The 15321-nt window shown below is 37.6% G+C and overlaps 1 protein-coding gene across 2 annotated transcripts in view; it reads right to left on the bottom strand.

Moving 5' to 3' along the window:
- Dnaaf4 (dynein axonemal assembly factor 4) overlaps positions 1–15321 on the bottom strand; it is a 128812-nt gene that overhangs the window by 7949 nt on the left and 105542 nt on the right. Inside the window, exons 6-7 of one of the 2 annotated variants that reach the window (XM_047538994.1) lie at positions 14239–14348; positions 12048–12083 (exon numbers count right to left, since the gene is read on the bottom strand). In XM_047538994.1, the coding sequence (XP_047394950.1) occupies positions 12048–12083; positions 14239–14348 (146 nt within the window). The remainder of the gene's footprint in view (positions 1–12047; positions 12084–14238; positions 14349–15321) is intronic. The other variant, XM_047538995.1, reaches the window with a different exon arrangement.

Here is a 15321-nt window from a genome sequence, read left to right as displayed (position 1 = left end):
CATTTTGGTTATAGAGGCCAAAATATTCCTTTTAATAAAAATCTGGTATTATAGCCAGGCCTCATAGTTCACTCCTGCAATCCTAGCTACTGAGGAGTCTGAGGCAGGAGGATTGAAAGCTCAAGGCCAGCCTCAACAACTTAGCAAGACAGTGCCTCAAAAAAAAAAAAAAAAAGAAAAGAAAAAATTTTTCTTTTAAAAATTTTTAATGGTGGGGATACAGGTCAGAGCACTTGCCTAAAATGTGCAAGGCCCTGGGTTCAAATCTCAGTACAAAAAAGAAAAAAACAAAGCCAGTATCAGTGTGCCTTTTGAAAGTACATCAACCAATACAATTTAGCACTCAGAATAGAACAAGGAAAGGCATAATACATACTGAATAAAATGACAAGTTAGGCCATACTAGGTACTGTAACTTGCAGCATTTTCCGGAGAAAAAGAATTAAGAGAACATATACAGTTATGTACCACATAACAATGTTTCAGTCAATAACAGACTACATACATAATGGTGGTTCCTTAAGATTATTATCACCTAGTGATGTCATACCCATCTTAGTTTGCTTTAAGTTTACTCCATGATGTTCACATAATAACAAAATCATCTAATGACATATTTCTTAGAATGTATCCTGGTCATTAAGCAATGCATGACTTATAGATATATAGAAAAAAATTTATTATGAGGAATTAGCTCATACAGTTATGGAGGCTGAGAAGTTCCATTATCTGGCACCTGCAAACCGGACACCAAAGAAAATTAGTGGTATAGTTCTAATCCAAGCCCAAAGCCTGAGAACAAGGAGAGCCAATGGTGTAAGCCTTGGGTATAAAGGCCTGAGAACAGCTGTGCTGATGTCTGAGAGCAAGAGATAGATGCCCCAGCACAAAAAGAATCAATCTTCCCTTTCTCTGACTTCTATAATATTTCATTGCAGGGCAAAGGTTGTTAAGTTCACTTGCAACCCTCTTATGAAAAAAATTGTTTTCCTTAAGATTGGCCTTCCCCAGCTTTGGTGCAAAACCTCTTTGTATACAGTATCTACCTGGGCTCACCTCTGCACTGACTTGATGGGCAGAGGGAACCGACATGAAGCTCATGCTGCTTGCTGTCTCTTGCATAATAATATCAATTGTCCCTGACCCGCATGAGTCTCCTGTGTTGTTGTTGGTGTGTGTCTGTGTGTGTGTGTGTGTATTTCATTTTTGCAGTATTGGGGTTTAAATCCAAGGGCACTCTACCACTGAGCTACATCTCCATTCCTTTTTTTTTATTTATTGAAATCCAGGAGTGCTTAACCACTGTGCCACATCCCCAACCCTTATAATATTTTATTTTGAGAAGGGTTTTACCAAGTTGTTCAGGACCTCACTAAATTCCTGAGGCTGGTTTTGAACTTCCAATTCTCCTGCCTCAGCCTCCCTAGTCTGGGACTACAGGTGTGCACCACCACACCTGGCCCTTTTTATTTTTTATTTTGAGACAGGGTCTCACTGGTTTTGCTTAAGCTGGCCTGGAACTTGAAATCCTCCTGCCTCAGCCTCCCAAGTCACTGGGATTATAGGCATATGCCACATCCAACTAAATCTCCTGTGTTCTACCAGCATCCAAGAGTGTGGTAGGTTAATTCCTCATATTTCTTGTAGGGGCATGGACCCAAACTAAAGTATTGGTAGGCAATTCAATTTGGAAAGTAGAAACTGTGTACTGTGTTGGGAGAAGATGGTTACAGGTAGTCAAGAATCAGCATGAAAAAACGAGGAGGCTGAAGCAGAAGGATCACAAGTTGGAGGCAAGCTTCAGGAATTTAGCAACCTGTTTCAAAATTAAAATTAAATTTAAATTTTTTTTTTAAATTAAAGGGGTTGAGGATGTAGGTCATTGGTTCAGCACTTGCCTAACATGTTCAAGGTCCTGGATTTAATTCCCAATACTGCAAGGAAAAAAAAAGTCCAATGTAAAGTAAAAGGACATCCAACAAACAGATGGAATCCAGCTGCATAAAATTCAGAAACAGCAAAAGTCTGACTAGCATAAGTTGGCACGGGTAGCAAGTAGTAGTCTCCTACATACTAAACTGGGATTTGGAAGCATAATTACCCTGGGTGGCAAGAGGAAAAGCAAAAGCAAAGCAGGGCCTCAATTTTAAAAATGACTAGGTTTTTAGGCAGGCTACAAAACCTTAGAGAAAATAAAAGAAAGTTTAGACACTAGAATTCGGGTAGAAGGTAAATTTATGTAACAACAATAAGTTACTAGATCCTAGACTATAGAGTTATATATCTTTAATATCTTCTTATGTTAGAATTTGAGAGTGTGAGGTATGCAGATGGAATTCAAATGAACCTAACATGGGGAAAGAAGGAATTTTAAATCTAGGGTACAAAGAAATTCATGCTAAATATCAAACACAAAGTAATATCAAAGGGACAAAACAATGGTCCATCTACCTCATATGATACAAGTATTTAGAAAAGTAGTTATTAAAGTTATTCACTAGTTATTAAAGTTATTTACAGATTCTGAGTCACATATACCTATTAAATAACATCATACATGTATATACCTATATTAGAACACACAGACTGTTTTATGTGAGATGTTCTCCATAAAAAGATATTTGGACCAGGTGTGGTGGCATATACCTGTAATCACATCTACTCAGGAGGCTGAAGCAGGAGAATTGCAAGTTCCAGGCAAGACTGGGCAACTCAGCAAGACGCTATCTCAAAATTAAAAAAATTTAGCAGGGCATAGTGGTCCATACCTGTAATCCCAGCAACTTGGGAGGCTGAGGCAGGAGGATCACAAGTTCCAGGCTAGCCTCAATAATTTAGCCAGGGGCTGGGGGGTGGCTGGGTGGTAGAGCGCTTGCCTAGCACATATGAGGCACTGGGTTTGATCCTCAGCACCACATAAAAATAACTAAACAAAATAAAGATATTGTGTCCATCTACAACCTATATTAAAAAACGGTAATAATAATAGTAATTTAGCAATACCCTCAGCAACTTAGTGAGACCCTGTCTCAAAATAAAAAGTAAAAAGGGCTGAGGATGTGCAAATAATAATAATAATAATACATTTTAAAAAGGGCTGGGCATGAGGCTCAGTGGTAGAGCACTTTCTGAGCATACATGAGGCATTGGGTTCAATCCTCAGTACCACAAGAAAAAAAAAAAAGCTATCCACAATATTATTTGGAAAGGCAAAATACTTTCATAAGCAAATAATATCATCTGATAGTATATTTTTAAAGTAGTTTTGGTGTATAAAACTAAGACATAACAGTAGAAGGGCAGGTAAAGATAAATGAAAGCATTCTATTTTTTTCTAAGAATGCTTTTGTGTGTAGGGAGACAGGTACTGGGAATTGAGCTCAGGGGCCTCACACTTGTTAGGGAAGTACTCTATCACTGAGTTATATCCCCATCCCTTTTTATTATTTTATTTTATTTATTTATTTATTTTTATTGTTGTTGATGGACTTTTATTTATTTATTTATATGTGGTGAAGAAAATTCAGTGTCTCACACATGTCAGGCAAGTGCTCTACCACTGAACCACAACTCCAGTCTCCCCTTTTTATTTTTTGAGACAGGGTCTCACTAAGTTGCTGAGGGTCTTACTAAATTGTGATCCTCCTGCCTTAGCCTCCCAAGTCACTGGGATTACAGGCATGTAGTGACCCCAGCCCATTTTTTGTTTTATATTTTCAGACAGGCTTGTTAAGTTGTTCAGGGCCTTGTTAATTTGCCAAAACTGGTCTCGAATGTGCAATCCTTCTGCTTCAGCCTCTGGAGTAGCTGGGATTACAGGCATGTACCTCCATGCCTACGGTGCCTAGGACCTTTTGCTAGTTCCAGAATCATAACATCTTATGTCAACATATTTTAGTGTCCATCAACCCTGTTATATTTGGACACTGATCAAAAAGCAAACCTCTTCTTTGCTTCATGCTAAACTTCCTATTTGTGGCCTTTTCCAACCCTTAGCCCCCTTAGCTCCTTTGCCCTTTCTTACTCCTATTTCTGCTACATCTGTATCAATCTCCAATCCTTTCTAATACCTTCAACTTTTCCAAAAAATGTTTTCTTAAAATGTATCTGACTTTGTCCTAAGTAGAGTGCTATTTCTACCATACTGTTTACTGAGGTACCTCAATTCCCAATCAGGGGGCCTACGGGGTTCAGCATTTTCCAGGTTTAATAATGATAGTTCCATTTTCTCTTGGTCTACTGGACCTCTCACACCATCTCAATCTTTCTGAGCCTAAACACCATGGCTTCATATCTGAGGTATTTTCCCTTGAGCAATTGCTGGTCTCTTGCACAGCTAGTCTTTTATTGTTTTTGTTAGTCAAAATTACAACCCTGGTATGTGTGATGGTGCACACCTGTAATCCCAGATGCTTGGGAGGCTGGGGCAGGAGGACTACAATTGTGAGGCCAGCCTGGACGATTTAGCGAGACACTGTTTCAAAATAAAAAACAAAAAGGGCTGAAGGTGTAGCTCGTGATAGAGCACTTGTTTAGCACTTGTGAGGCCCTTGGTACAATTCCCAGTACCATTAAGTAAATAAATAATCTTCAATTCTGTGTTCAGTAATCTAACTTTCCTTTTCTATGCTTAACAAATCACACAGTTGTATTAACTGGTATGTCTCTGAATTCATGTTTTCTAACCTAGCAGGGCTCTCAACAGTACCTACTAATCAATATCTCTAGTAACACACCTACCTAGATCCACACTTGTTTTACTTTCTTTCAATCTCAGAAAATGAAGTATCTCTGTCTATCACAAATTAATTTGCCAACATTTTCTAGAGCAAAGTAAGCAATTCAACAGAACACAATACTCAGTTATGCACACTTAGGCACTGCACTCTTAGGCAACAAGGAGGACTAATTTATACCCCCAAACATCTGTCTGCCTTTATAAGAGCTAAGTAAATGGAACAAAAGGACTGGAATTGTATTTTTTTCAGGTGTGAAAGATGTAAGGCGTGGTTGGAATACAAGCTTTGAAATCATATTGCCTAGAATTGAATCCCAAATTCTACATATTAACTATCATTTTAGTGAAGTCTCTCAAACTCCCTATTCCTGTTTCCACACTTATAAAAATTGGGATAAATATAATAATACCCAACTGGTCAGGTTATTATAGGAATTAAGTGAAATAATTTGTGCAATGCTGCTAGTTTCTCTTTTTCTTCTTTTTTTATTAAAATATTTTTTTTATTTTTACAGACACATTTTGATTCATTGTACACAAATGGGGTACAACTTTTCATTTCTATGGCTGTACACAATGTACATTCACACCATTCATGTAATCATACATATATATAGGATAATACTGTCTGTTTCATTCTACTGTTTTCCCATCCTCACCCCCTCCCACCCCTTTTTCCTCTACACCATCCAAAATTCCTTCATTCTTCTCTTCCGCCCCCCGCACCTCCGCCACCACCCATTGTTATATATTGTCATGCACTTATCAGAGAAAACATTTGGCCTTTGGTTTTTTGGGCTTGGCCTATTTCACTTAGCATGATATTTTCCAACTTCATCCATTTACCAGCAAATGCCATAATTTTATTCTTCTTTATGGCTGAGTAACATTCCATTATGAATATATACCACAGTTTCTTTATCCATTCATCAATCGAAGGGCATCTAGGTGGGTTCCACAAACTAGCTATTGTGAATTCGGTTGCTATGAACATTGATGTGGCTGCATCACTGTAGTATGCTGATTTTAAGTCCTTTGGGTATAAACTGAGGAGTGGGATAGCTGGGTCAAATGGTGGTCCATTGCAAGCTTTCTGAGGAATCTCCATACTGCTTTCCAAAGTGGCTGCACCAATTTGCAACTCCAACAGCAATGTATGAGTGTGCCTTTTCCCCCACATCCACGCCAACACTTATTATTGCTTGTGTTCTTGATAATAGCCATTCTAATTGGAGTTAGATGAAATCTTAGGGTAGTTTTAATTTGTATTTCTCTAATTACCAGGGATGATGAGCACTTTTTCATATATTTATTGATCACCTGTATATCTTCTTCTGTGAAGTGTCTGCCCATTTCCTTAGCCCATTTATTGATTGGGTGCTTTATATTTTGGTTATAAAGTTTTTTAAGTTCTTTATAAACTCTGGAGATAAGAACTCTGTCTGAAGTGTGTGGAAAAGAAGATTTTCTCCCACTCTGTAGGCTCTCTTTTCACATTGTTGATTGTTTCCTGTGCTGAGAAAAAACTTTTTAGTTTGAATCTATCCCATTTATTGATTCTTGCTTTTATTTCTTGTGCTATGGGGGTCTTGTTAAGGAAGTCTGGTCCTAAGCCAACGTGATGGAGATTTGGGCCTACTTTTTCTTCTATTTGGTGAAGGGTCTCAGGTCTAATTCCTAGATCCTTGATCCATTTCAAGTTGAGTTTTGTACAGGGTGAGATATAGGGGTTTAATTTCATTTTACTGCATATGGATTTCCAGTTTTCCCAGCACCATTTGTTGAAGAGGCTATCTTTTCTCCATTGTAAGTTTTTGGCACCCTTGTCTAGTATGAGGTTACTGTATTTATGTGGGTATGTCTCTGTGTCTTCTATCCTGTACCATTGGTCTACCTGTCTATTTTGGTGCCAATACCATGCTCTTTTTGTTGCTATTGCTCTGTAGTAGAGTATTGTGATACCTTCTGCATCACTCTTCCTGCCCAGGATTGCTTTGGCTATTCTGGGTCTTTTTTTCTTCCAGATGCATTTCATGATTGCTTTTTCTGTTTCTATGAGAAATGTCATTGGGATTTTAATTGGAATTGCGTTAAATCTGTATAGCACCTTTGGAAGTATGGCCATTTTGATAACATTGATTCTGCCTATCTAAGAACATGGGAGATCTTTACATCTTCTAAGTTCTTCCTCAATTTCTTTCTTTAATGTTTTGTAGTTTTCATTGTAAGAGATCTTTTACCTGGGTTAGATTGATTCCCAAGTGTTTGTTTGTTTGTTTGTTTTTTGAGGCTATTGAGAATGGAGTTGTTTTCCTCATTTCCCTTTCAAATGTTTCATCACTTATGTATAAAAATGCTTTAGATTTATGCGTGTTGATTTTATAGCCTGCTATTTTGCTGAATTCATTGATGAGGTCTACAAGTTTTCTGGAGGAGTTTTTTGGATCCTCTAAATATAGAATCATGTCATCAGCAAATAGTGACAGCTTAAGTTCCTCTTTTCCTATTCAAATCCCTTTAATTTCTTTAGTCTGTCTAATTGCTCAGGCTAGAGTTTCGAGGACAATGTTGAATAGAAGTGGTGAAAGAGGACATCCCTGTCTTGTTCCCATTTTTAAAGGGAATGCTTTCAGTTTTTCTTTATTAAGAATGATGTTGGCCATGGGCTTAGCATAAACAGCCTTTACAATATTCAGGTATGTTCCTACTATACCTATTTTTTCTAGTGTTTTGAGCATAAAGGGATGTTGTATTTTGTTGAATGCCCTTTTTGTGTCAATTGAAATAACCATATGATTCTTATTCTTAAATCTATTGACATGATGGATTACATTTATTGATTTACGGATGTTAAACCATCCTTGCATTCCAGGGATAAATGCCACTGGATCGTGGTGCACTATCTTCTTAATATGTTTTTGGATACAGTTTGCCAATATTTTGTTAAGGAACTTGCATCTATATTCAACAAGGATATTGGTCTAAAATTTTCTTTCCTTGATGTGTCTTTGCCTGGTTTGGGTATGAGGGTGATATTAGCTTTATAGAATGGATTTGGTAGGGTTCTCTCCTTTTCTATTTCCTGGAATACTTTGAGAAGTATTGGAATGAGATCTTCTTTGAAGGTCTTGTAGAACTCAGCTGAGAATCCATCTGGTCCTGGGCTTTTCTTGGATGGTAGGCTTTTGATGGCTTCTTGTATTTCATTGCTTGATATTGATCTGTTTAAATTGTGTACGTCCTCCTGGTTCAGTTTGGGAAGAGCATATGTCTCTAGAAATTTGTTGATGTCTTTGGTATTTTCTATTTTGTTGGAATACAAATTTTCAAAGTAGCTTCTCATTATGTTATGTATCTCAATGGTGTCTGTTGTGATATTTCCTTTTTCATCACGAATTTTAGTAATTTGAGTTTACTCTCCCCTTCTCTTTGTTAGTGTGGCTAAGGGTCTGTCTATTTTGTTTACTTTTTCAAAGAACCAACTTTTTGTTTTGTCAGTTTTTTGAATTGTTTCTTTTGTTTCAACTTCATTGATTTCAGCTCTGATTTTAATTATTTCCAGTCTTCTACTACTTTTGTTGTTGTTCTGTTCTTCTTTTTCTAGGGCTTTGAGCTGTAATGTTAGGTCATTTAGTTGTTGACATTTTATTCTTTTCTTGAAAGCGCTCCATGCAATGAATTTTCCTCTTAGTACTGCTTTCATAGTGTTCCAGAGATTTTGATATGTTGTATCATCATTCTCACTTACCTCTGAGAATTTTTTTATCTCCTCCCTGATGTTTTCTGTTATCCATGCTTCATTCAATAGCATATTATTTAGTCTCCAGGTGTTGGAGTAATTTCTGTTTTTTTATTTTGTCATTGATTTCTCATTTCATTCCATTATGATGTGATAGAACACAAGGCAGTATCTCTATTTGTTTGCATTTACTAATGGCTGCTTTGTGGCATAACATATGCTCTATTTTCAAGAAGGTTCCATGTGCTACTGAGAAGAAAGTGAATTTGCTCATTGATGGATGGAATATTCTATATGTCTGTTAAGTCTAGATTATTGATTGTGTTATTGAGTTCTACGGTATCTTTATGTATTTTTTTGTTTGGAAGATCTATCCAGTGGTGACAGAGGTGTGTTAAAGTCACCCAGAATTATTGTGTTGTGGTCTATTTATTCTTGGAATTGAGAAATTGAGAAGGATTTGTTTGATGTACCTGGATGCACCATTGTTTGGGGCATAAATATTTACGATCACTATGTCTTCCTAATTTATGGTTCCCTTAAGCAGTATGACATGTCCTTCTTTATTCCTTCTAACTTTGGCTTGAAGTTCAGTTCAGTTTATCTGATGTAAGGATGGAAACCCCCACTTTTTTACTGAGTCTGTGTGCATGGTAGGTTTTTCCCCATCCTTTCACCTTTAGTCTGTGGATGTCTTTATCTATGAGATGAGTCTCTTGAAGGCAGCATATTGTTGGGTCTTTTTTTTTTTTTTTTTTTTTTTTGGTGCCTGGGTCTTTCTTTTTAATCCATTCTGCCAGTCTATGTCTTTTGATTGATGAGTTTAGGACATTAATGTTCAGGGTTTTTATTGAGATATGATTTGCATTCCCAGTCATTTGGGCTTATTTTTGGTTTTTAACTTGGCATGGTTTCTCCTTTGAATGGATATTTCTTTAAGGTAGTTCCTCCCTTTGCTGACCTACATTGTTGTTTTTCATTTCCTCCTCCTGGAATATTTTGTTGAGAATATTCTGTAGTGCGGGCTTCCTATTTGTAAATTCTTTTAACTTTTGTTTATCATGGAAGGATTTTATTTCATCTTCAAATCTAAATGTTAGTTTTGCTGGGTATAAGATTCTTGGTTGGCAACCATGTTCTTTCAGAGCTTGAAATATGTTGTTCCAGGTCCTTCTAGCTTTTAGAGTCTAGGCTGAGAAATCTGCTGATATTCGTATTGGTCTCCCCCTATATGTAATCTGATGCTTTTCTCTCGCAGCATTCAAAATCCTATCTTTATTTTGTATGTTAGGCATTTTCATTATAATGTGCCTTGGTGTGAATCTGTTGTGATTTTGTGCATTTGGTGTTCTGTAAGCCTCTTGAATTTGATTTTCCATTTCATTCTTCAGGCTTGGGAAATTTTCTGATATTATTTCATCAAATAGGTTGTTCATTCCTTTGATTTGTATTTCTGTGCCTTCCTCAATCCCAATATTTCTTAAATTTGGTCTTTTCATGATGTCCCATAGTTGTTGATGTGGTTCATGATTTTTTTACCATCTTCTCTGGGAAACTTTATTTTCAAGATTAAATATTTTGTCTTCATTGTCTGAGGTTCTGTCTTCCAAGTGGTCTAGTCTTTTGGTGATGCTTTCCATTGAGTTTTTTATTTGGTTTATTGTTTCCTTCCTTTCAGGATTTCCGTTTGGTTTTTTTTGAGAATCTCTATCTCTTTGTTGAAATGATCTTTTGCTTCCTGCAGCTGCTCTTTCAACTGCTTATTGGTATTATCATTCATTGCCTGCATTTGCTATCTTATCTCATCCTTTGCTTCATGAATCATCTTAATCATGTATAATCTGACGTCCTTTTCTGACATTTCTTCTACCATACTGTCACTGGAGTCTATTAATATAGAATCTAGATTTGTTAGGATCATTTTATTCCCTTGTTTTTTCATGTTGTTCATGTATCTTCTCTTCTAGCAGTGTAGATCTAGGGTATTGTAGTTTCCCCCTAATAGGCTTATAGTGACCCTATAGGTTTCCAAAACCTTTTCTTTAAGGGGGAGATCAATATTAGCAGTGCCCAGTTCAGACAGTATGCAATCCTAGACCCAAAAACCCCCATGAGGACATTAACAATATTGTCATAATAAACAGAATGAGTTCAATTATTATCTTCGGTATAACAGATTTGCAATAAGACTTGGAGTTTCTACTAGAGGACAAAGAGGATGTGGAGGGGTACAGAATGTAGCTGTTAATGGGATAAGAAAAGAATATATAGAAGTTCTAGATCATAGAAAGAGTGAGAGTGTAATCAAAAGAAGTTGGTTGTTAGCATGCAAAAAGGGAGAAAGAAACTCTGAGGGAACAGGTAAACAAAAGGAAAAGAGAGCGAGAAAAGTAAAGAAATAAAAACTTAAAATTTTTCAATAAGGAGAAAAAAGAAATTCTACACTATAACAGTCATATAGTATTCAAATCTCCCAGTCTTCAGTAGCCTGATGCATGAGAGGTACCTGACAATGAGCTTCCAGTCTCCAGCAGGAGTCTCAGGATGGGATTTGCCCCACCTAAAGATCGGAGCTACGGCTTCCAGGATTATCCAAGATGGCCGCTCTGCCTTCCAAATGTGTTGGCAAATGGGGAGCTGCAGCTCCAATGTGAACGTAGTCAGCTGGAGGTCCTGGAGGAGGGGGTGCAGTTGGTCAGGCAGAGGTCCTGGAGGTGGGTTGTGGTCGGTCTGGTTGCGGATCCTGGAGGTGGGGTACAATCAGTTGGTCTAGGGGTCCTGGTGATCGGGTGCAGTCAGTCTGGGGGTCCTGGTGGCGGGGAGCATTCGATGTAAGGGCCCCGGAGGCAGGGAGTGATCAGTCGGGCTGAGGGATCCTTAGTTGGTCGGCCGGGGGTCCTATGGGGTCTGAATGTTGTCTCAAAATGGCAGCAGTCACATGTAACCAAGCCTGCAGATACTGTGACAGTGAACTTCCAGGCAACAGCAGGCAGAGGGTGCTCCACTGGTGGTCTGCTTTATTTTTTATTTTGAGATGGGGTCTAAGTTGCTGAGGCTGGCCTCAAACTTGTGAACCTCCTGTTTCAACCTCCTCCAAATAGCTGGTATCACAAGTGTGTACCACTGGCTAACCTCTCTTTTTGTTGTTTTTGGTTTCTGTTTGTTTCAGTGCTGAGGATTGAACCCAGTTCCCTGTACATACTAAATGCACCTTCTACCACTGAGCTATATTCCCAGTCGATCTTAACTACTCTTATAAATTTAACTTCTATTTAAAATGCTAATAATACCCAAATATATATATCCACAGTGCTGGCCTCTTCCCTGAGTTTCAAACTCATCACTGGCTCAGAGACATCTCAAATTCAACCTATTCAAAATTAAACTTACTTGCATTCCTTTCTAACTAGTCCTTCTTCTAAGTATTCTCAAATTCAGTTGGTGGCATCACATAGTCACTCAAGCTAAAAATCTGGAAGTCACCTATGAGTATTTTTTCTTTCTCACTCCCAACAATCAGTCAAGAATTTCTGAGGTGTTATGTATCTCAATGGTAGGTAGAGAGCTTACCTAGCATGTTCAAGGCACTGGGTTTGATCCCCAACACTGAAAAAGATAATAATTTTTGCCCATTTACTGCATAAATATTTCTTAGGTCACCCCTTCTGTATAATGTGGCTTACTTCAAAGCCTTTGTCTGTGTTTTTACAACAAAAAAAAATTTTCCCCACCTTATGGGCTAACATGTGAATCTTACAAGCCTCTGCCTATTTTCTAGGTTCATCTGTCAATCCCCATAGCAACAATTTTTTTGTTTCAGCAAAGAATAAACTTCCCATAGTTTCATCATACTATTTCCTATTTCTGCTCATTCTGTCACCTTTGCCTAAAATAACTGCATTTTTCTATATTACTCCTAAAACCTAGATATCATTAAAAGGAGCTCAAGTACTATTTTCTCTATAAAGTTTTTTCTCAGCTGACCTTCTGCCTTTAAGGTTAGGTGCCCCTCTTCCATAATTGCATATTCCTTTTCCTCATCTAAGTTACTGTACTTCCCACTCAGTATTAAAGTATTTGTGTATGTCTCTCTCCCCTGCTCTCTGTAGTACAGTTCTATGCTATAGTCTGGCAAATTGCTGTTAATCAATAGATGTTGATTTAATGGTTAAAAAAATGGAGAGGAAGGAAAAAAGGAAGAGGAGATAGAAGAGGAAAGATCACATTAGTTTTACTGTTCAGAATAAAAAGAACCAACCCATCATATCTCAAGTTTCTAACCTTCAGAAAAATTGCCAAATCCACCTAAATGCCACAAATCAATCCCTGGTGTTGTAACAGAAGAAAAGACCAATCAAAAATATGAGAAAAGAAAAATAGAGATGTTGTGTCCCCCGAAAAGATGTCTACATCCTAATCCCCAGAATTCATGAATGTTATCTAATCTGATAAAAAGGAGCTTGCAGATATGATTAAGTTAAATATCTTGAGATAGAGTTTCCTAGGTTTGCAGGTGGAACTAGTGTTGTCTAAATGTCCTTACAAAAGAAAAAAAAGAAAGCCGAACATAGTGGCACATGCCTGTAATCCCAGCAACTTGGGAGACTGAGGCAGAAGGACCATAAGTCCAAAGCCAGCCTCAGCAACTAAGTGAGGCCCTAAGCAACTAAGTGAGACTCTGTCTCAAAATAAAAAAATCAAAAGGCAAAAAGGGCTGGGGATACAGCTCAGTAGTTAAGCAACCCTGATATGGGGTTCAATCCCCATATCAAAAAAAAAAAAAAAAGTATCCATAACTACCTCAAAGTATGAACTCAAATTGCTACCCAGAATACACCAGAATTCACTATTTTTAATAACTGTATTACAATATTAATACTCAGAACCATATATAAGTAAATAAAATGGTAGCTTAGATATAAAACAATAATTTATGAAATAATTTGAAACTTTGAATTTTTTATAATTTTCTTAAAATGTGTTATTTTGTGGTATGGGGAGTGTACTCAGGAGCACTCTACCACCAACCTACGTTCCCAGCCCGTTAAATTTTGAGACAAATCTCTCTAAATTGCAGAGGCTGACCTTAAATTTGCTATCCTCCTGCCTCAGCCTCCTGAGTAGCTGGGATTAGGAGTGTGTACCAGTGCACCTGGCAATTAGTACTTTTAAAAAAATGGACATGAATAATAAAAATACTCTAAATTTTTTAGAAACTATTTTTAAGGGAGGTGTCAGGAAGGACTTATGCTAAATGAAAAGTGATTTTAACAGGGATTTTAATTAATTAATTTATTTATTTATTGGTATTGGGGACTGAATCCAGGGGCACTTAACCCCTGAGCCACATTCCCAGCTGTTTTCTATATTTTATTTAGAGGCAGGGTCTCACTGAGTCACTTAGGGCCTTGCTAAGTTGCTGAGGCTGGCTTTGAACTTGCAATCCTCCTGCCTCAGCCTCCCAAGCTGCTGGGATTACAGGCATGCACCACTATACTCAGCTTTAAAAGGAATTTTAATAAGCATCACAAAAGATGCAATATTTTCATTTATATGACATTTATATTTAAAAATAAGACCCATATTTGTCATACTATCTGACTTCTTAAGTGTGAAGGCCCTACCTACCTTATTTGCTTATTTGTAATACTCTTTCCCCACTAACAAACACAAACACAGAGGTCAAAATATCCAGAAAATGTTATTAGTACCAATGCCTATATACGTTATACATCTCATGGCCAAATTTCAAACAACTTACTTTCCTTTTTCCTTCAACCATTCTGGGTTCTTTTCGTCTTCTTTTAAATCACAAAATTCAGGGATATCAGTATTCATTGCTCTTCGTGCCTCAGCTTGTTTGTGTAGCCACTGAAATGAAAAGGAAGTCTTGAGAAGGACATTGTCTTAGTCTATTTTGTGTTGCTATGACAAAATACCCGAGTCTGAGTACTTATAAAGAAAAGAGGTTCATTTTGTTCACTGTTTTGGAGGCTTTGAAGTCTAAGACTGAAAGACCCCTACTTGGTCAGGCTCTAATGAGAGCCTTCTTGGTTACATTACAACATGTTGAATGGCATGTGGTGGGAGTTTGTGTGAAGGGATGTGATGAGAGGGAGAGTAAGGGGGGTAGGGCGGAGAGAGAGAGAGAGATCATAGGAAGCAGACGATAGAGAAGGGCCAGGCTCCATGATTTATAATAGTCTACTCTAATGGAAACTAATACACTCTTCAAGACTGGCACTAATCCTTTCCAAGGGTGGTGTATCCATGACCTAATCACCTTCTACTAAGCCTCAACTCTTCAAGATCTATCACCACTCAATACCTTTACTTTGGGACCAAGTTTCTAGCATATGAAACTTTGGGGAATGTTATAGCTTGGATCTTAAATGTCCCCCAAAGGTCATGTCTTAAAAGCTTCATCACAGCCCGTGTATGGTGGCATATACCTGTCATCCCAGTGACTTGGAAGGCTGAGGCAGGAGGATGGCAAGTTCAAAGCCAGCCTTAGCAACTTAGCCAGTCTCAGCAACTTAGCAAGGCCCTAAGCAACTTGCTAAGTTAGTGAGATCCTGTCTTAAAATAAAAAATAAAATGGGCTGTCTTAAAATAAAAAATAAATGGGGCTCAGTATTAAGCATTCATGGGTTCAATCCCTGGTACCCACCCCTAACAAACTTTAAAAAAAAAAAATGAAAAGAAAAGCTTTGGTCATCAGACTGTGGTACTATTGGGAGGAAGCAGAACCTTTAAGAGGTAGGACCTAATGGAAGGAAGTTAGGTTATTAAGAGTATGACCTTTAAGAATATATGGGATCCTAGTCTCTTTATCTGTGCTTCC

The sequence above is a fragment of the Sciurus carolinensis genome, chromosome 2 (genome assembly GCF_902686445.1).
Source record: "Sciurus carolinensis chromosome 2, mSciCar1.2, whole genome shotgun sequence".
Classification (NCBI taxonomy): Eukaryota; Metazoa; Chordata; class Mammalia; order Rodentia; family Sciuridae; genus Sciurus; species Sciurus carolinensis.
The sequence above is the reverse complement of the archived record's forward strand: the minus strand, read 5'-3'. Positions and strand labels throughout refer to the sequence as shown.